The following is a 20,714-nucleotide window of genomic DNA, read 5'->3' as shown; positions in this document are numbered from 1 at the left end:
AGGGACTCCTTCCCCCAACCCTCACAGCGCCTCTTCCGGCTCGCGTCATTCATGGCAGGAAAGGAACCCGCTGCTTCCGCGCCTCCTGGGGGGGGCTGCCTCACCTTCGCAGCTGGGCAGGGCCCGGCTCCACTGGAAGTTGGGCTCACACTCCAGGGGCTCCCCGTCGCTTAACGTGTAGCCCGAGTCGCAGCTGAAGGTCACCAGGGCACCGACGTAGAAGTCGTTCCCATGCCGCTGCCCGTTCACGGGGATCCCGGGATCCAGACAGTGGTCTGACTGGAGTGTTACAGCTGGAAGAGAGAGTTCACCTTCGGCGCGGGGGGAACCCGCTGTCTCAGAAAGGAGAGGGAGGAGAGGGCCCTGATTTCTAAAGGTGGAAGCTGCCAGTTGCCCACTCACCAACTGTGGCTGCGATTTTAGCTGAGAGGGTATTTAGAGGCCTGTCAGAGAACCCATTGGCTTGACTTCATTTGTTCGTTCATTCACTCACTCAGGTGAGTGTCCACTATGGCCTAGGCACTCTACTAGGGCTTAGGGATACAAACGTGAGTGAGAAAATGACCTAAAGAGACATCCGTCCCTTAAATTGAAGCCCTGAGGGTGAAGGCGGAAGGCTGCGAGAGTGAGTCGGCGAATGCGACCTCACTGCAGCTTCGCGGCGGGTCAGACGCCCTCCAGCAGGGGGCGCAGCGAGGAGGCCTTAGGCGGGCCGTGCGCCTTCCTTGGGAAGAGCCGCCTTAAGCTCCCCGGAGCCCGGAGGAATTCTGAGAGCAAGGCAGCGCCTGCCGGGAGCCCTGGCTGACGAGAATGCCCTGGGGATGGGCCGAGGTGGGGCCTCCTGCTGGGGGGAACCCCCGGTCCCTTCCCGCGCCGAGGCCAACCCGGCCGTGCCCGCGCGCGCCCGCCGGGACGCACTCTCGTAGCGGAGCTGGAAGCCGATGTCCGAGTGACTCTTGTCGGTGGAGAAGAGGAGGTAGAGGTAGTTGCTGGTGCTGATGAGGAACTGAGGCACCTGGGTCCCGTGGTACACCCCGATCAGGGGCGCTGAGTAGGTCCGGCCGTCCCGCACTTCCAGAGTGTCATAGTTGACCTCGGTTTTAAATCTGCACAAGACGGAAATGAAGACTTATTAGGAAACCCAGGGCTTACTCATTTGCAGATGACAAAAGGCCCTGCCTGACGCAGGGCTTCAGAAGAACAGCCAGATGTGGGTGGGCTGGGATATTGTTATACGATCTGCATACATTTGGGAGCAATGTGGAAGGCCCTTCTCTGCTGTATTTAACCGCCTCTTCTGCAGTGGGACGCGGCTCTCTCAATCCTCTTTATGGCCTGGGCCGCTACTCATCTTAAGTACTCTCAACCTACTATCTGGCCCGAGGGCTGAATAGGATGTGTAGCCTGTTTTTGTGGGGACTGTGAGCTAAAAATGGTTTTTACATTTTAAAGAGTTACTAAAAACAAACAAAAGCAAAGAAGAATATGTAACAGAGAACTGTGAATAGCACACAAATCCTAAAACATTTACTATCTGACCCTTTACAGAAGTTGGCTGACTGCTACATTAGGCCATACATGCTTTTGTCCAGAAAAAGTTTGTGGCCATATTTCTGTGGCTATTTTCTCCACCAAAGGGACATAATCAGGGTGGGAGCTAGAAGTGGGACATACGGGCAGAATTTGGGCTAGTGGCCAGGAAGACCACTTTCCCTCACTGAAAATGTGGGGGTTATTCTCCTCAGATGCTAATGCCTTGTTTCCAGCATCTGATGGCATCTAACTAACTGCTCACTCTTTCTCCCTGGCTCTGGTGTCCAAGTGATACCTCAGTTTTCTCCTTGACCCTCAAGTCAAGACAGTACAACCCCCACTGCCAAGATGGACCCGCACCCAGTTGCAAAGCCGACGAGGTCTGTCCCCAGCCAGGGCAGTCTGCTCCAGCGCTCTCTGATCTGCTGGCATTTCATCCTTCTGCTGGCCTGACTGCTCTCTCCCATTGCCTTCCACGCCGCTCCTTAGAAATCACCCCCTCGCCCCCTTTCCCCAGTGCTGTGGTTACAACACCTGTCAAAGGTGATTTTGATGGGGTAGCCCGGCTGGGCTTCGACCACCCAGGCACAGCTCAAGGCGTCCTTGTAGAAGCCAGGCCAGCCCGGAGAAAGGATGGTGCCGCTGGGAGAAGTCAGATGGCCACCACAGGGAGCTGGGGGGACAGAAGGGAGAGAAGTGGCTTTCTTGGGGGGACAAATAAATGAACAAACAAAAAATCCTCTCTATAAAATGTGTCAGCCAACAAGTGTTGTTTTTGTTTCTATGGCAAATTACATAAACTGTAAACTGCGAATTTTGTCTATTGGGACCTTTATGGATATATCCAGTTAAATCATTTGGAGTTTTATTAAAGGCCAGAGGGGAGAAATGAAAAGAATCCTTTAAACAAAGTTCTTTGTCATTCTAGGAGAGCTGAAATGCGGCTAATACTTGGGTCACACTGTTTTTTGTTTTGTTCCTCACTCATTCGTCAGGCCTGAGGCAGAGGCCTACACCCAGCCCAGCTCCTCACATCCAGGCACCCAGAGTTCTGGCCACTGGATGTGATCAGGACCACTATGTTTAGCCCAAAGTGCTGGCACTCTCGGCACCACTGAAAACCCCATGAGGGCAGGGACCATGTGGTTTTGTTTCACATACTTGGTGTCCCCAGCATTTAGCATAGTGCTTGGCACACAGTCACTCCTCAATAATTATCAGATAGATGAATAAATGAATGAGTGAAAGGATGAATGAATGCAGTCCATGACAAGATACTGGGTGGTCTCAGCATACATACCTCATGGCTGGCTCTGATCCTGCAAACCCGGTTATCTTGTCCCTTAGTCTCAATTTGCCCATTTCCCTCTGTATTTGGCTTCCCCATTCTCACTGTGTCTTTCCTTTCTCTCCTGCTTTCTCCTGCAACCATATCGGAGGCCCCTGTGTGGTCCTTAGCATAGTTCCAGTGCTCCTCCTTCAGGGCATAGTTAAGGATTTCATTGCCTCAAGCCTTCTGAGGTTACACAAAGCCATGCAGCTGCTTTGGCCAGTAAAATGAGAGCAGAAGTGATACATGTCACATCCACACAGAAATTTTTCAAGAGCGAGTGCATGCCTTGTAAAGTTTCCTTTTTCTGCCTTCCTGATTGCAGAAGCAGGTGTCCAAATGGAAGTCTCATCAGCTGGGTCTTTGAATGTCTCTGAGAAGCAGAGCCCCTGACGACCATGCTAAACACCACGCAGCTCTAGTAGTTTGTGTGAGATATAAACTCCTGTTCTTTTACGCCACGGACACTTTGAGGATGTTTGTTATTAGAGGCTAACCTAGGCCACCCTGACTTACACGTATCTCCAAGATTGATGACAAGGATGATGATAACAACCACCACCAACGCTGCTGCCACTGCCTCACCACTACCATTTACTGAGAGCTCACTCCATGCCAGGCATTAAGCTTTACACATATTATCATGCTTATTCTTCACAAAATACAAACCCCCTGTGAGGTTAGTGCCATTATTATTTCCATTTTACAGTTAAGAATGCTGAGGCTGAAGGAAGTTAAGTAACAAACTTAGGGATACACAGTGAGCAAGTGGTTGAGTCTGGATTCAGACCTAGGCAAGGCAACATAAGCCTAGCTAAGTAGCATCCCAGTTTTAAAGGGACCTCTTACAAGAAGCTACTAGATACCAAAAATGCCAGAGAGGAGATAAAACGCTCCACAGCACTTCTTCCCCCGGTAATCAACTGCATACACTATAGCCAAATGACACAATCTATCACGGCATCCTTTCTCATTTCTATAACTTTCCTTGAAATACCTGGAAAAGTCATCAAGCAATCTTAATATATTGGAGAGCTTAATTAACAAAGATGATAAAAATAAGAACAATAATAATGATAACAGTAGTTAACACACCGATGGTTTACTCTGCTAACTGCTTCACAGGTACTATCTCATCTAACCACACACAGCAACATTTATGAAGTTTCTTATTATCGCCAATTTACAGAGGAGGAAACCAAAGGATGAATACATTAAGAGGCTGGATCAAGGACACAGAGACCATAAAGTTAGAGCTGAGGCTCAACCTCAAGGCCTCTGTCTCCAAATCCCCTGGATGCACATAAGAGAACTACAACCACTGCTGGTGGCGAGGAGCTCCTGTTGAGAATTTACAAAGTATCAGGGCTTAAGTGGATTATCCTTGGGATATTAAAAGGCAGATATTATTGTCTTCATTTTAAAGGCAGGGATTATTATCCCATTTTCAGTAAACCGAGGCTTGGAGAAACTAAGTAATTACATCTACATCAGACATTGAAAAAGTAAATTGCATATGGGCAAGCCCAATTTTCAAAACCCATCCACTCTCCTCACTGAGACCTCTAGTGCTTCCCTTCATTTCTCCAGTGGACATGCAAGACCTTGGAGGAGGGAGGGGGTGTGCCTACTGCCATGTCCCTGGGTACCTCTGCAGGCACCGAGCCTCAGCAGTGACTAGGGACTCTTTCTTGGCTCCAAATTGGCACAGGCTGAGCTGTGATCTCCTCATTTCTTACTTTCCAGGAATCCCACAGAATCCCTGCTGCCTGCCTAGGCTACTCTCCATCAGGGCCTGGGAATCAGCAAAACTCTGTCTCCAGGGAGGGGAACATGACTCCTTCTACGGTGGTCACCATTTTGTTTTCCTTCTCTGCTCTGTTGCTCTCTTCACACTCCTGTGATGGCCAAATGGCCTCTGTATTCAGCCAGTCCTCCACACTCCCTATAGCTCATCTTCATATTCCAGGGTGGGACTCCCCTGGCAGGGATTAGGAGGGGAGGATTCCTAAAGGCAATGGCTCTTTTACATTTGAAAAGATGCTCAACCTCACTCTTAATAAGAGTAATACATATGGAAGCTACACTGAGATACTATTTCTCACCCATCAGAAAGGCAAAAACCAAAGTTTGATGCCACCTGAGGCCATGGGAAAGGAGGCATTCTAACATATTGCTGGTGGAAATGCAAAAAGGCACAACTGCTAGGGAGGGGAATTTGGCACTAGCCAGCAAAATTCATATTCATTTACTCTTTGACCTAGTAATCATGCTTCTGAGACTCTATCTCAAAGATACACTGGCAGAAGTATGAAACACACACACACAAACACACACACACACACACACACACACACACACGGCTATACAAGGCAGCACTATTTGCAACAGCAAAGGAGTAGAAACAGCACCAGGGATCTGACTGAATAAACTAGAGTAATCAACAAAATGGAGTATTTATACAGCTATAAAAAAGGATGAGGAATATATCTTACATAATGTCAAAAAGTCGTCTTCAGAATTTATCATTAAATGAAAAAAAAAGCAAGTTATAAAGAATAGTAGGTCTGGTATGATTCCATTTCTCTAAGAATGAGGCAGAGGACACATATTTACTCATATTAAAAATCAATGATGAAAATATTCTCAAATAGATCATGGTGATGTATGCACAACTGTGAGGTTACTGTGAGCCACTGATTGTATACTTTGGATGGTTTGCATGGTGTATGAATATATTTCAATATATTTCAATAAAATTGCATTTAAAAAATCAATGAAAGGGTAAACCAAAACCTGAAAAGGTTACCTATGGAAAGAGGGAGGGAAGAAGGTAAAGAGGACAGGGATTGACACTAGACTTCTCAGAATATACCTTCTTTTATAAATTTGACTTTGGAACTATGTAAATATTTTCCATAATTAAAAAGAAAGATTAAATTTGGTAAGCAATTTATCAAAGTCAAAAGCAAATTGAAATAAATGACACAATACTGTATCAGTTGGTGGCATAATCAAACATAAACTAGGAGAGACTTTATATGCAGTGATTTGATAGCTCATCCCTAGTAGGATATAAGGACAAAAAGAACTATAAAAAGCAAAGCAAAACAAAACCTTAAACAATTCTCAGGGATCATACTGTTGTTGGCGGTACTGGTATTACTATTCTGAGACTCCTGGGTGCACATTATGGGAGAGAGCAAATGAGAAATGGTTGTGGTGTTGGGGACAGGGATTTTCAACAGGAGTAAAAAGAGATACAGATAGGAGACTAAAATAGTTAAGTTAAAACAAAAGTGACCCTAAAATTTGAAGTGAACCCATGATGCATTTTACCTTCAAAAAAGTATTTCCTTGAAAAGGCACTGAAACAAAGACCAACCCAGTCGCAGTAAGCACCCCCAGTGCCCAGATTCTGAATATCATTTTTCACCTAAAATGGATGTGGGATCCTTGGAGAAATAGCTGATTCTAGGTCAGGGGCAGAAAATGTACAAGATGAAGATGGACATTTTGTCAAACCAGAAAGCAAGGAAGCTGTCAAGACAACTGGGCACAGGAGCCAATTTCAAAAGGCCAATGGAATAATTTGATCATCAATTAGAATAATACTATAATTAACTGAAATACATAAAACATGGCTAAGTCCATTGGACCATAATGTTATTTAAAATTTTTGGAAATTTGGAAGATGTTAGGGAATCAACTCAATAATATGAAAACTGGTAAATAAAGGAAAATAAGTATTTCTTTTGGCCTTGCTATATAAACTGTATCTCAGGATAACCAAATAGTTGATGAGGGCAAGTTTTCTATATAGAAGCACTCCAGCTATAAATGAAGAAGAAATGATAGAATGTCACCATGTTGTAACCCCTGGCTCCCATCTATCTCTGATAGAAGCATGGAGTTCTGCCTACAAAATATTCTTGCCAAAAAATGAAACCTGAATCTGATTAAGTCTCTAGTTCTTACTAGCAATTAAAGGAAATAAGAGAGAGGAGATCATGCAACCTCCCAGGGATGCAATCAGCAAAATTGAGAATACAGGAGACTCCTTGGGATAAATGACCTGGCTTCTTCAACAACAAAACAATTGCACAGGGTGGGGATAGAAATCTTCAGGTTACAAAAGACTTACGAGACATATCAACCAATTATAATGTATAAACCTAAGTAAGAGTCTGATAAAATATATTATAAAAGGAAGTATTAGACAGTCATGGGTAGTTGATTGCATTAAGTAATTACTTTTGATTTTTTAAATAATAGAATTGTGGTTATGTTTGAAAGAGTCCCTTTATCTGCTATAGATACGTTCAAAATAATCCCAGAGCTGGGTGGTGGGAGTGAACGGGTAGAGGTGGAAGTGAAACAAAATAGGCTGTAAGGTTATCATTGTTGAAGCTGGATGGTGGGTTCATGTGAGTTCATTATTCTAGTCTCTCTGTTTTTGTATCAGCTGGAAATTTTCCATTAAAAACTATTAGGGGGAGTTGGAAACAAAAGGGAAAGAAAGAAAAAAGGGAAGTTTCCCGCCTTGAATAGGGGGAGGAGCTCAGCAATAAAGCAAAAGAGCAATAAAGCCTAACCCAGTGCCTGGCACATAGTAGGTGCTCAATAAACATCTAATTGAAGACATGAAATACTGATTGAAAGATAGGGATATACTGGGCTTCCGATGATGGCCTTGCAGCCCCTGTGAAGAACAACCCACCTCTCCTGGCCTCTGATGCTAAACTTACACAAGACAAGGAGGAATTGGGAATAGGATAGAATAAAACAAAGAATTATTACTCACTGAGTCTCTATAACATGCCAGACTTCACATGCACTTTTTCTTTACATGTACATTAATTTCACAACCACCTAAGTTGGGTATGGGTATTATCCTCATTTCACAGTTGAGGAAACAAACAGGTACTGAGAGGTTAGGTGACTGGCTCAGAGACACACAGCTATGAAATGGCAGAGCCAGGATTTAAACCTCTGTAGTCTGGGTCCAGAGTTTGCATTTCTAACTACTACTGGCGGGTGTGGGAATGCCTGCACTGATTACTGCCTCTGCAATGGGATGCTAGGCTACCTTCAAAAGTTTTTTAAAAAACTAACTAGTTAATTTATTTTTAATTGTGGTAAAATATATGTAATACGAAAATAATTTTAACCATTTTAAATTGGTTTTAAATTTAAAAGATTTAAATGTAAAAGACGTCCATTTTAAGTGGACATCTCTTTGACGTTAAGTATATGGGCAATAGTGTGTGACTTTCACCTCTATTTCCAGTCTGTTTTCATCATCCCAAACTAAAACTCACACTAATTTAGCAATAATTCCTCTTTCCTCTACTCTCCCAACCTTTGTTAACCATTATACTATTTCTGTCTCTGTGAATTTGCTTATTCTAAGTATTTCATGTAAGAGAAATCATACAATATTTGTCCTTTTGTGTCTGGCTTGTTTCACTCAACATGATGTCTTCAAGGTTCATCTATATTGTAGCATATACCAGCACTTCATTTTTTTAATGGCTGAATAGTATTCCAGTGTATGAATATACCACATTTTGTTTTTCCATTCATCTATTGATGGACACTTGGGCTGCTTCCACCTTTTGACTACAGTGAATAATGCTCCAATGAACATTGGTATATACATATTTGTCCAAGGCCCTGCTTTCAGTTCTTTGAGTTATATGCCTGGGATTAGAATTGCTGGGTCATATGGTATTTCTATGGGAACTGCCAAACTGGTTTCCACAGAGGCTGCACCATTTTACATTCCCACCAACAATGTACAAGGGTCCCTATTTCTCTACATCCTTGCCAACACTTGTTATTTTCCTTTTTTCTTTTTTTTAAATGATAGCTATCCTAGTGGATGTGAAGTGGTATCTTATTGTAACTTAAATTTGTATTTCTTTAATGGCTGATGATGCTGAGCATCTTTTCATATACTTATTGGCCATTTTAATATCATCTTTGGAGAAATGTCTATTAAAATCCTTGGCCCATTTTAAAAATTGGGTTATTTGTCTTTTTGTTGCTGAGTTATATGTTGAGTTGTAGGAGTTCTCTGTATATTCTGGATATTAAACCCTTATCAGATATACAGTTTCCCAAATTTTCTCCTCTTCTGTAGGTTGACTTTTCACTTCCTTGATAATATCCTTTAAAAATTAAAAAATAAAAATACATGCTTCCTGATAATTTATCTCCCTTTTTAAGTCTATTTCTTGTAAGCAGCATATTTTTTAATGCAGTTTGAGAGTCTTTGTCTCTTAATAGGGAGTTTAATTACCTTTATTGTCAAAACTGATGTTTGTCTTACTGCTGTCATTTTATTGTATGCTGTCAATTTCTGATGCTTCCATGTGGTGTCCTGTCTTCTTTGTGTTTTGCAATAGGCAATATGTTTTCCTTATTTTAATTTTCTATTGAGATGTGGAAAGCAGTCAACCCACTTTTCATTTTAGTTGTGGACACTTTTAAGTTTTCATAAATGTGTTTGAAACTATTTTCTCTCCAGTGCTGTAATTCAAGAAAAACATAATAACAGAGCAGCAAAGAGCCTGGGTTTGAATCCTGGCTTCACCATGTACAAGCTGGGAGGCCCTTTGCCCAGTGATTTAACTTCTCTGTTCTAGTGGGGATAAGAACCATTCTATTTCCTAGGGCTGGTGCAAGGGGGAAATGAGATCCTTATAAAACAATTATCATAGTGGGGTACAATCATTTGGCTCTTCCTTAAAAGAGAAAAGGAAGAGATGAATGTTGGGGAGAGAAAGCCAGGCATTCCTGTGTAGCTGCCTTTACTACCTGGAAAATTTTCTCTGGAAATTTCTGATTTTAACCATATGGATCCCCTATGCCCTCTGTACATTGGATCGGGGGTTGGCAAACTATAGTCCACAGACCAAATCTGGCCCATTTGTGTATGTACACCTCTAAGGCTGCTCCCACCTTATAATGGCATGATCCAGCAGAGACGACCTGCAAAGCTGAAAACACTTCCTACCTGACCCTTTAGGAAAGAGTTTGCTGACCTTTGCTTTAGTTCTCTCAGATCATCATCCTGCTTTCTAAATTCAGAAGAAGCCATTTTCCCCCTTGTCCCATTATAGCCTCTCAAAAGCTAAGTGGCTCTTAGCATATATTAAAAGATTTTTAAAAAGACCATTAGCTTCAGCATTTAATTGTCCACAAGGTGGGGACACTTAATCAAAAACAAAACTAGAAAAAAATGGAAAAGACATAGACGCTGATTACAAAGCAGGGGTCTCCCAAGGCGAGGACATGTGGAGGGAAAGGGCCACAGAGAGGCAGATCCTGCAGGTTTTCTTTATCCTGGCTTTTCTCTGTGTTTGTGCAGGGCAGGGATTCAGCCACCCTGAGTGGCATCTCGCGTTCACTTTACTGCCCTGATAGGCGCCTCCCAGCTCCCCGAAAACCAGGTCGGCATCAAACACCCAACGCTCTGAGAATTTAGGGACAGCTCATCCCTGTTCCAAGCCAGGGTCTCCAACAAGCTGTTTCTTATTTCTGGTAGGCTTTTTTCCCCCAAACCTACAGTGTCTCTCCCTCCAGGTACAAAATGAATAAGACAGTTTTAATTTCTAAATTAGGACTTTTCATTTTGCTCCATTTCCCCCATGCCATGAAATAGTGAGAGCCGCTTCAAAATCCATTTATCAGAGGTTGAATCCTCTCTGGCGCTCACACAAGGACTTAAGCATTTCCCTGCACCACAGAACTAGGTCTAGCAGCACCTGATTTGGGAGGGCAGGAGGCGGAGAGCAGAGAGGCAGAGAGAGGAGGATCCTGCAGTTCCCAATCCTGATGCTTCTTCAGCGGGCTCAGTTCGGTGGGGACTGGGCCCCTGAGGGTCTAAACCAGGGCGCTGGGGGCCTGGGCTTCCGCCCTGGAACCGTCCACAATCTTGGGGTAATGATGGGCCAAAGGCCCGGGGAATTGGTAAAGGAAAAGTGCAATAAACTGCTCCAGTGAACAACAGGAATCCGGAGACAGGAGGGAGGAGGTGAGCTGGAGAGGGCAGGGAAGTCTTCCCGAAAGGGATGGACTAACATGAGGCGAACCACAGAACCCAGAGGAGACTGATGAGCACAGGGGAGGACGTGAGGGGGCTGGTCTGAAGGAAAGGTGAGCTACCACTGGCTGTCAGACCCCAGACCCTCGGTTCAGGGGCTCAGGAGGCCTGTCATTGACATGTTTCTCCCCCCCAGTTAAAAGGTTACCCATCCATTCATTCGTTCATTTGTTCAGTGACTGACTCATCAACCACTCCTAAGTGCCAAACAATACGCCGGATGCTGGGGATATGATGGCAAGGAAGACTCCCTGACCTCATGGAGCTTACACACCAGTGAGATAACAACCAATATTTATGAGGACTTACTTTATGCCAGGCACAACCTTTTACATATATAGCTTACTATTATCCTTTTTCTTTTCAACTGAAAAAAAAAGGCTCAGAGGGTCAAACCGACTTGCCCAGAACTAGGATTCCAGCCCAGGCCCCTCTGCCTCAAAGCCCGCTTCGTCCCCAGACCCCACCGCCACATGTGGCGTGTCCTCTCACCCTCCTGCCCTTCAGCGCTGGGCAGGGCTCACCCTAAGGCATCTCTTCATTCTCCTGTCCTCCCCAACTGCCGGCCAGGGTGCTGAGATTTGGGTTTGGGGACAGGGTAAGTAGAGAGGTCTCTTGGGTGTCCATCCTCTGTTCATCAGATGAAGTGAAAGGAAGAACATTTCCGGCTACCCAAAAGGAGAAAACCACACAGCCTCTGCCTCTGTGGTACCATTACTGCTGAGGGGCTGTGGGGGTATTCACTGAATGTTCACGAATATTAATTGAGCAGCTATTCCGTGCCAGGCACTGTGCTTAGTGCACAGATCTGACATGATCCTGCGCTCAAGAGGCTTGATCTGCATTAAAAATGCCTGCCATTTGGTGGGACAGACGGCTGCTCTCTGAAATTGAACAGAAGCTATCCTGTGTGGGGAGGCAGGACTGAGAGGAGGCAAAACGAACCTTGTGCTTGCTTCCAGCTGTGTTGCTTCTGGCTGGTCTGCCTTGGTCTCCTGGAGATTGACCCCAAGGAGATCAAGGCAGCATTTAACAGGGGCACAAAGACCAAGATCGGGAGATGTCTTCTGGGACTGGGGAAAATAGCACATAGAGAAGGGAAGCATGGCAGACAGCTTGAAGGACTCACAAACTTAGCTCTGCCAGTGCTGCTTCGGGCTGACCGAGCTCCCCTGGGGCAGGGGCTGGGAAGCAGGTCTCCCAATGGCTGTGAAAGAGGAGGACATTCTGGAACCAGCGTTTCTCCAAGTTTAACCTCTGGTTGCAATTCAAATTCTTATGGGCAGTGGTCATAGAAAGCCCCCGGCCATTCCAGCATGAGGCCTAGAGGGGGCCCCTGGGTCCTGGGAGAAGAGGTGCAAGTATAGGCCTGGACCGCGTGAGCTGGGGCCGTCCCCTCCCCGGCCCGGCAGCCTCGTACCTTCGCACCGCAGCACGGCGCTGTTCCACACCACGCTGCCCTCCTTCAGGATGCAGGTGATGGTCTCTGAGCCCTGCGTCCCGAGGAAGCCTTCGTCACAGAGGAAGGAGATGGAGCTGCCCAGCTGAAGGCTGTCACCAAACCGTTTGCCGTTTACTGGAACGCCGGGATCCGGGCACTCGTTGTGTCGGAATGCTGCGAGGTTGGGGGTCAAGGGATGATTAGACAGAGCTGGTGTGCACCCCCCAACCCCTTAAAAAATAAGTTTCATGCTTGTGGCCAAACCTAGACCCCTATCATTTCCCCCAGAACCTGCCATGCTGGAGGGGACGGCTGGGTCTTAGACTAGGGACCCCAGGGCTACGATGAGCCAGGTGGGGTTGTTAAACGTGATCTTCTGCCTTCCTAGAAATCTAATTCAATGTCAATCTAATGAGCTTTTATAGATCAGGCAGTGAGCCCAGTGCTTCTCACGTTAGCTTATTTACACCATATAATGATTCCATGAAATCAATATTATTACCCCAGTTTCCAAATGAGGAAATTGAGGCCCAGTGCGGTTAAGGAGCAGAGCTGTCTCCCCAATGCCAAATCCATTCCAAGTTTCCCTAACTTCAGACGGTTATGGGGTCATGTATGCTGCAGGTGAGCTGAACTTTAAATCCCATGTTACTAGTGGACACTGAGTCATAAAGTAGATACCCTGGAATTAACTCTGCCTGAAGCTACGTCCTTCATTTTCTTGCCTCTTGTCAGGGCTGCTTCTCATTCTGCCCAGATACCAGATAATGCAGGGAGAAGGGAGAGAGGAAAGAGCCAGAACAATGTGGGTTTAATCTAGTTTTGCCTCTTATTAGCTACATGGTCCTGGGACACTTACATAACCCTGCTGAGCCTCAGCCTCCTGACTTATAAACTGGAGATCATATTTCACTCGCAGGGTCATTTTGAGAGAAAAATGAAATTGATATGAATGTGAAAGTGGTGAGTGTTTGGTACAGATAGCATGTGATTGTTAAGTATAAGTTCCTTTCCTTCTCTCTTCCTTATGTGGTATCAAGACATCCTTTCTTATTCCATCTCAGTCTCCCTCCATCAGGGGTGCCACAGTTCTCACACTAAATCTCTCTGAAGCCAGGCCCTCCCTGCTGTTTGGAAGATGCTGGCTTTCCAGTGGACAACAGGCTCTGTGGTTGCATGGGCAGGTGCCCCTTAAAAGAATCCAATTTACAGGACTTTGAAAAATTCCCTAGTGAGGGAAGTGCTTGCACTGTCAGAAAGAGAAAGAGCCCTGGAGCCTGGTAGATCTTACTGGAGGCAAGAGGTCTGCAAACCTGGAGATCCTTCCTGCTGAATAGGAGCTGGGGAAGCTTCTGGTGTGGAGCTGATTGTGATGATAGCTTGCAGAGCCTTCACTGAGTTCCTAACACCCTATTAACTGAAAAGCAAGATCTAGGTCAGCCCCAACCTCAGTTTCCCTACTTTCTTCATTGGGAATTATGGCCGTGAGTTTGTGCTGACATTTAGGAATATGGGGTGGGAAGAAAAGCAATGCTTGGCACCCAGAAATCCAGAGTCCAGGCATCTGTCTATTCAAAATTCCATCGGTCACACACACAGAGCAGGGATGTTTCAAACATCTGGGAGCAAAACCTCTGAGTCAAGGATTCAAATGCTGCCCACTTCCACCTGTGCACCCTTTCAAGCTCACTCCCTGGTCTATGTAGAGCTTAGCCGACAGAGGTTTTGTTGGAGGCCACCAGTGATGACTGGGAAGTATCTAGCATAGGGTCTGGTACACAGTGGAGGACTCAGGAAATAGTAGCTACTCTCATAATTATCCGAGATGCTCCACGTGGAAGAAGTTTATTCCAAGGAGCTCCAAGGTGGAACTAGGATCACCAAACCCTGTTGCAGGGACATGGATTTCAATTCAACATAAGGAAAAGGAACATGCACTCCCCAGCTGGAGATAACCATGGGGAGCTAAGTTCCCTCCTGCTGGGCAGCACAGCCAAGATGATGGTCAGCTGGGATGTGAGAGAGGAGACTGATGTCCCATGGGGGAGCCTATGCCAGTCCCCAAACACCTGTCCATGGACTATTGTTTCACCAGCTGCATCAGAATCATCCCAGAAGCCTATTAAAAGGTAGATCCCCTTAGAGATTCTGACTTGGCAGGCTGAGGATGGGGCCCAGATTTTAAAAAATTAATTCTATCTACTCAACTGTATATCATATAAGTGCACTGAGAAATATCTGATGTTTGCACCAGTATTCACCAAATGTTGGCAAGAGTCATTTCTGAGTGGTAGGATTTTGGGCAGTATTTAAAATCTCTTCTTTGACTTGTTTTGTCTTTTTCAAGTATTTTAGTATTGGACATGCATCATTTTTTATAATGGCCAGGAAATCTTGGAGGGAAATGCTAGATAACAGCACAGCCCGCAGGTCAAGTCCATTAATGAAAGTGAAGTCAACCCTCTGGACCACCTTTGTCTTTTTCTCCTGATGACTTAGCATTTACAATTTTCCTAAAAGTAGGGGTGGGGTGGGGGGTGGTTAATAGGATTCAATCCTCCTAGGAGACTAAGAGTGTCCATTTTTGGCCCAAGTCCTCTCCCAATGTCCACACCTATTTTGAACCTGCAGAATTGTCAGTCCTCTCCATCCTGGATAAGTGAACTTCCATGGGATAACTGTAACCCTCCTCCTTCCCACTCACATCAGGGTGCAGAAAGAGTGTTTAGACATTCATAGATCCTTTAAGACAATAAACGTCTATAGACCTTTACCATGTACCGGACCCTGTGATGGACAGAGGAGATAGAAAGACAAGTAATATATACCCTCACCTTTGCAAAGCTCATGATCTCATGGGAAAAGCAGGTATGAGGATAAATAAGCTGAAAACCATGTTTTTAGTACTATCACCCTAAGAAGATTAGGAAACACAGAACTTGGCTCTATTTGCCCCTGCCCTTTAGAGGATGTGGACAGGCATCTTCGGGGGAGACAAGCTATGATGCAGCCTATTCTTCTAGAAGGTCTGGGTGTCCTGAAGAGGGGTGACGAAGGGAACCTGCAGGGAAGGCCTTTACTCTGGGTGGTCCCCTGGAATCATGAGTCCCAAAGCACCTATTTAGCACCTATTATCTTCAGTCCAACTGGCCCAAAGGCCCAGGTGTGATGAGAGGCAAGGCCTCTGTGCCAAGGGTGAGAGTGGGGGTGGGTCAAAAAGTACAGGAGGGAAGAGCTCCATGTGGGTGTTTGTGTGTACAGGGTGGGGCTTATGCTGAGGGGCTGCATTTCACACACACCTCCGGGAAAGGATCTGTTTAATGATTTAGGCAGCTCTTGTGTCTTCCCCACTCGCTATTTGCCCTCTGCCTACCCTTGGACGCTTGCCGGTTCCAGTCTCCAAGTCGCTGCCCCCACCCCAACCCAGCTGAAAGTAACACTGGCTGAGCATCAGGTGCTTCTAGAGAGGGGCCTGGATTGAAACTGGGGTTGACCTGGTTCAGGCTGGGGCCCTGGACAGGCTGTGATGAGGGGCTCCAGTGAGCCACAGAGCCAAACAGGAACATTGCTCAAAACCTTTGCTTCTGACCTGCCTATGGGGAATGGACCCAGGCAGGGCATGTGTCAGCAGCCCTATGAGGAAAGCCAGAAGCCAACTGTGAGTAGGCATTCAGCGATTTAGGGGAGTATATCAGAGAGCAGGAGCTAATGAGGGAGTGACAGAGGCTTTCTTGCCCTTGGGCCCTCCTGGGTTCTAGCTGGGCTTTCCAGGAGGGGGAGAGTGGGAAGGAAGGATGAGGCCCTAGGCTCCCTTTGACCCCATCTGTGGGAAGGACATTTCCTGTGGCTCCACAGAAAGGAGCACCATGCCCGGCAGCCAGTGTGATGCTTTGACTGGTCATCCTGGGAACCCCCGGCTGAGCAGTGCAGCCCAGCAGTGTCCTTAGAGCTGTCCACACACACCAACGTTCCCCTTGACCACCCTCAGAGGGCGGGAGCACTCACTGGTAAAGGTGATGTTGAAGCCCCTCTTCCCCGTGGAGTGGTCAGTCTGGAACTCGAGACGGGCCACGTGGCCACTGCTTGTGATGGAGGAGGGAAGCTGGTTTCCTGAGAAGGTGCCCAGGACAGGTGCCTCGGCGGTGGCCCCATCCTTGATGACCAGGAAATCAAACTGCGGCTCCACATCGATGTCGTTGAAGGCCAGGTGGACACGGCTCTCGGGCCTGGCCAGGATGAGCCAGACGCAATGGAGGTGGTTGCCGTAGTCCTCTGGGTAGTTGGGAGACAGGACAATCCCAGAGGGGCTGGTGAAGTTGAAGAAGCAGGAAACTGCAAGAAAAGAGCAGTGGAGGTCAATAAGCATTGCCAGCATTCTGCCTTGGCTGCTGAGGGCTAGCAGGAGCGTTCTCTTAGCCTAAAGAGCAGTAGCAAGAACGGGTGGCATGAGGTTGGGGGACTGGCTGGGTTCTGAGCTCTGGGCAGGTAACATGCTGGGCAGAGAGCTGGGAAGGGTCCCTTTGGCAAATAGCAGACATGGTGGAGCTTGTTTTCTCTTGGCTCCCTTTCCCAGTTCAGAGTGCTCACCCCCAGGCAGGCTGTGCATGCTCTTGGTCCCTTGTGTTGGGGAAAAACCATCACTGGAGCTTAAGTGCAGAGCTGCAGAATGTGACCCTTACGAGCTAGGTTTGCAGTAGCAGGAAGGGATAATGCCAAGCTCAGAGGAGATTCTTTCCCAGGAACGTATTTCAGACCTAGTGATTGTAAAACCCACCCCCAGTGGTAACCCTGTTCATATCTCTCCTTTAAATGATTTGGGGTGGGGTGGGGCAGGAGGGAATCATAGGTGTGCCGTGGGGATTCCGGCCACCTCCTCCTCCTCCTCCAGGTACTAGATAAGTGCCACCTTTCAGAGACCAAAGCTTTTAAAGAGACAGTGGGTGGAAGAGGTGAGAGGCTCACTGCCACCCCCTGCCCACTTCCTGTTTTCTCTCCCCTACTTTACCCTAAGGACCTGCTCTTCTGAAAACCCCACATTTTAAATGCTTTTCATGCTAATTACTAGCAGACCGTATAACAAGGACAAGGCAAGCAATGTGTTGAAATGGCTGTAATAGAGAAAAACAAACAAAAAATAAACTGAAATTACAAAAGAAAATAACAGAATGGAAGAAAATAATTGCCACAAATATGACAACAGGCAAATATCAACATTGAATTAAGGGCTTTGTAATTGTGTAAGAACATCACCAAGATGAGCAAAAAGTATGCTCAGAGGATTCATAAGAGAGAAAATAGAATCAACATGAAAACACAATCCATTTCACTAGAAAAGAATAAAGAATAAAATAAAACCTGATACTCTTGCTGCTTCATGGAAACTAATACATGCATTCACTGCCAGTTGCAGAGTAAAGTTGATACAATCCTTTTGGAAGGGAGCGTATGCATTCTTATTAAGAGCCATAAAACTATTCAACTATCCTGACAAGTAATCCCAAGGAATTAATTCAAAAGAAAAGAAGCTATGTGGACAAAGATGTTTATAGTGACATAATTTTATGGCAGAAAAAAAGATGCAAACACCTATACGTCTGCCCAACGTGAGGTAAATTATAGCATTTAATGTGATGCAGTTTGAATGCAATCATTAAAGTGATAAATATAACCCTGCAGAAAGGAGACTGTTAAAAATCATTTTAAGTAAAATGGAAGATGATAAAATTGCATGTACATCTTTGATTATAGCTATTAAACATTCATTTACATATGGATAAAGACTGAATATGAGCCAAAAAATAAAAATGTATTAGGGTAGTGGGTTTCCGGGTGGTACTTCAAAATGAAAAGAGCATCTAATTTTTCTAATTACAAAAATGGTATAGACTTGTTCTAAATTTTTTTAATATAAAAAAGTATAAAGAAGGTTAAAAACTAATGTGGATAAATATTTAAATCCCTATATAAAAGTTATATCAATGTTTGGTACCAATGAAATTGATACTAAAGAAAGTATAATATTTGACTTCTTAATTATAACGATGCTGATATGAAAAGTAATAAAATCATGTTTACAAAAGAAAAATAAACAAAACAAAGGAATTGGTGGCGCCTTGTGATGAGTTTTTTCCTGCCTCTTCCCCGACTCCACCTGTCTCCCCTTTTTCCGGGTTAGGTATTTCTGTTCCAACTTGCTCCTGAAGGCCCTTCCAGCAGATTCAGCAAAGTCTGGTCTCTAAGTGCCTTATCCCTGCAAACCCTGCTTCTCCCATGTATAGTAAGAGTTTCAGCCAAGGGGAGAGAAGGACATAAAAAAGCTTTTAAGCAACACAAGACCTAGTTCATAGTAATCATTATTATTTATGTATCGAGGGTTTACTGAGTGCAGCCCTGTTCTCAACACTTTTAATCAATTACCCAATTTAATTGTCACAATAATACTGTGAGGTGGGTACTGTTATTAACTCCCTTTAAAGCCGAAGACAATGAAGCACACAGAGGTTAAGTAACTTGCCAGGGTCACACAGCTAGTAAATGGTATCGACAAATTCATATTGATGCAGGCTGACTCCAGGCACCACGCTATCTCCCAGTCAGAGAACAATACTGTCCCCTGGGGCAAAGTCTGAAAGTGGAGTCCTTGCAGTGTTCCTAGAATCTGCTGAAGATCCAACTGTCAATCCCAAGGATAATATCAGCACTGAACTGGGGGCTCTGGGCTGGACACGGATGCCCACATTCTGCCATGGGAGTACATGCAAATAATGAGGGTTCATAACCCAAAGTCAGCTGTTTAACCCTCCTTCCAGTAGAACAATACTGAGACAGAAGGAAGAAAAAGAAAAACCCTACAGTTTCAGAGGGAAGATGATCAGAGAGGGGCGCTGTAAAAACGGGAACAAATGGATTTGTCACAGAGAATTTAATTGACATCACGAGTCCCCACCCCGACCCAGTCACTTTATCACTTTATTCCTATTTCTTCATGGCCTTTCCCCAGGGTTGCCAGGTTGAACAGCTCCAGGACACCACTGGGGAACTTGAGCAGTTACATGCAGCAGCTCTGCTTATCACTCTCTAAAATTATCTCATTCACTTGCTTAATTGTTTATGGTCTGTCCCTCCCACTCCCCAACACACACACATGTACTCCGAGAAGTCTTATCTGTTGGATTGGCCTCTGATCCCTAATGGTGGCCCCCAGGCCTGGTACACTGTAGGTGCTCAATTGATATTTGCTGAATGACTCAGTGAATACCACTGGAAAGGTGGTGACAAGCACAGGGCCTCACACCCCCATCCTGTTCCAAACCCACCCAGTAGAAATGACCAACGTCCGTAAGAATTGGTGGACACCCGCGTCGGCTCTGAAACGAGGCAAGTATACTGTCAGTAGCCATGACCCAATGATTTTCTCTTAGGCTTAGTACAGGCACATCCCTAAATAATTTAGAGTAGAAAAGGTCTCAAGCAGACCCAGCCAAGCTGTTAAACAGCAAAGACAACAGAAATCTGCTCTCAAATATCAAAGGCCTCAGAAAATATACTGTTCATTTAATAATCCTGAAAATCCACTTGAAGATGTTCTCTGTCCAACCAAGAATCAAAATGAAGAGCTCAGGTATGAGATGGTTGTGGTTCATAAACATTTAAAAGAGATTGGCAGTGAGCAAAAATACCAATATAGTAATAAATCTGAATAACTGCTATAGCTATAGTTATAAAATGGAATGCAAGTGTAACAGTCCTTGGAAGAGAGGATATATCACTCCTGCCCAAGCCCCAGGGTAAAACATTCCAGATTACACTGATATAAAGAGTAAAGCTGGAGCCAAAAAATATGCTAATTTCCTCATCTGGCAAGAAACTCTGTTATATAGTTTCTGTGGTTAATTAGAGAAATACAGGTTAGAGTATGTTTTAAAAGATGCTAAGTGTAATTACTAATAGAATATAAAATAGCTAATCTTCAAAATTACTACAGGGAAAAAGTAAAGCAGTCAATTTAGGAAAAAAAAAAAATTCAAAGGAACCAGCAAGAAAGCATAAAGTAATATGCCAAAAGAAAGACAAAATGTGAATTATGACAAATTTATCCGGGTTAATCTACCCGAGTAAAATATAACCCTCATTTTGGGACAAGACACACAGCAGAAGCAAAGCGACTCAAAATAGTCAAAAGTAAAGAAATGGGCAAAGGTAGTTCAGGCTTCACATTGGAAGAGTGTTAAAATTTACCAATGCCCAGATTCCGAAGATTCGGAGCAGGCCCAGGTGGCAGGTTTTCACAGCTCTCCAGG

General features: G+C 45.0%; 1 protein-coding gene across 4 annotated transcripts in view; it reads right to left on the bottom strand.

Annotated features, from left to right (window-relative positions):
- CSMD2 (CUB and Sushi multiple domains 2) overlaps positions 1–20,714 on the bottom strand; it is a 646,653-nt gene that overhangs the window by 237,791 nt on the left and 388,148 nt on the right. For all 4 annotated transcript variants that reach the window (XM_037827786.1, XM_037827788.1, XM_037827789.1 and 1 more), the window contains 5 exons: positions 16,420–16,746; positions 12,394–12,588; positions 2,068–2,206; positions 919–1,106; positions 105–293 (listed from right to left, as the gene is read on the bottom strand). In XM_037827786.1, the coding sequence (XP_037683714.1) occupies positions 105–293; positions 919–1,106; positions 2,068–2,206; positions 12,394–12,588; positions 16,420–16,746 (1,038 nt within the window). The remainder of the gene's footprint in view (positions 1–104; positions 294–918; positions 1,107–2,067; positions 2,207–12,393; positions 12,589–16,419; positions 16,747–20,714) is intronic.

The sequence above is a fragment of the Choloepus didactylus genome, chromosome 2, assembly GCF_015220235.1.
Source record: "Choloepus didactylus isolate mChoDid1 chromosome 2, mChoDid1.pri, whole genome shotgun sequence".
NCBI classification, from domain to species: domain Eukaryota; kingdom Metazoa; phylum Chordata; class Mammalia; order Pilosa; family Megalonychidae; genus Choloepus; species Choloepus didactylus.
This window is presented reverse-complemented; position numbering and strand designations above follow the sequence as displayed.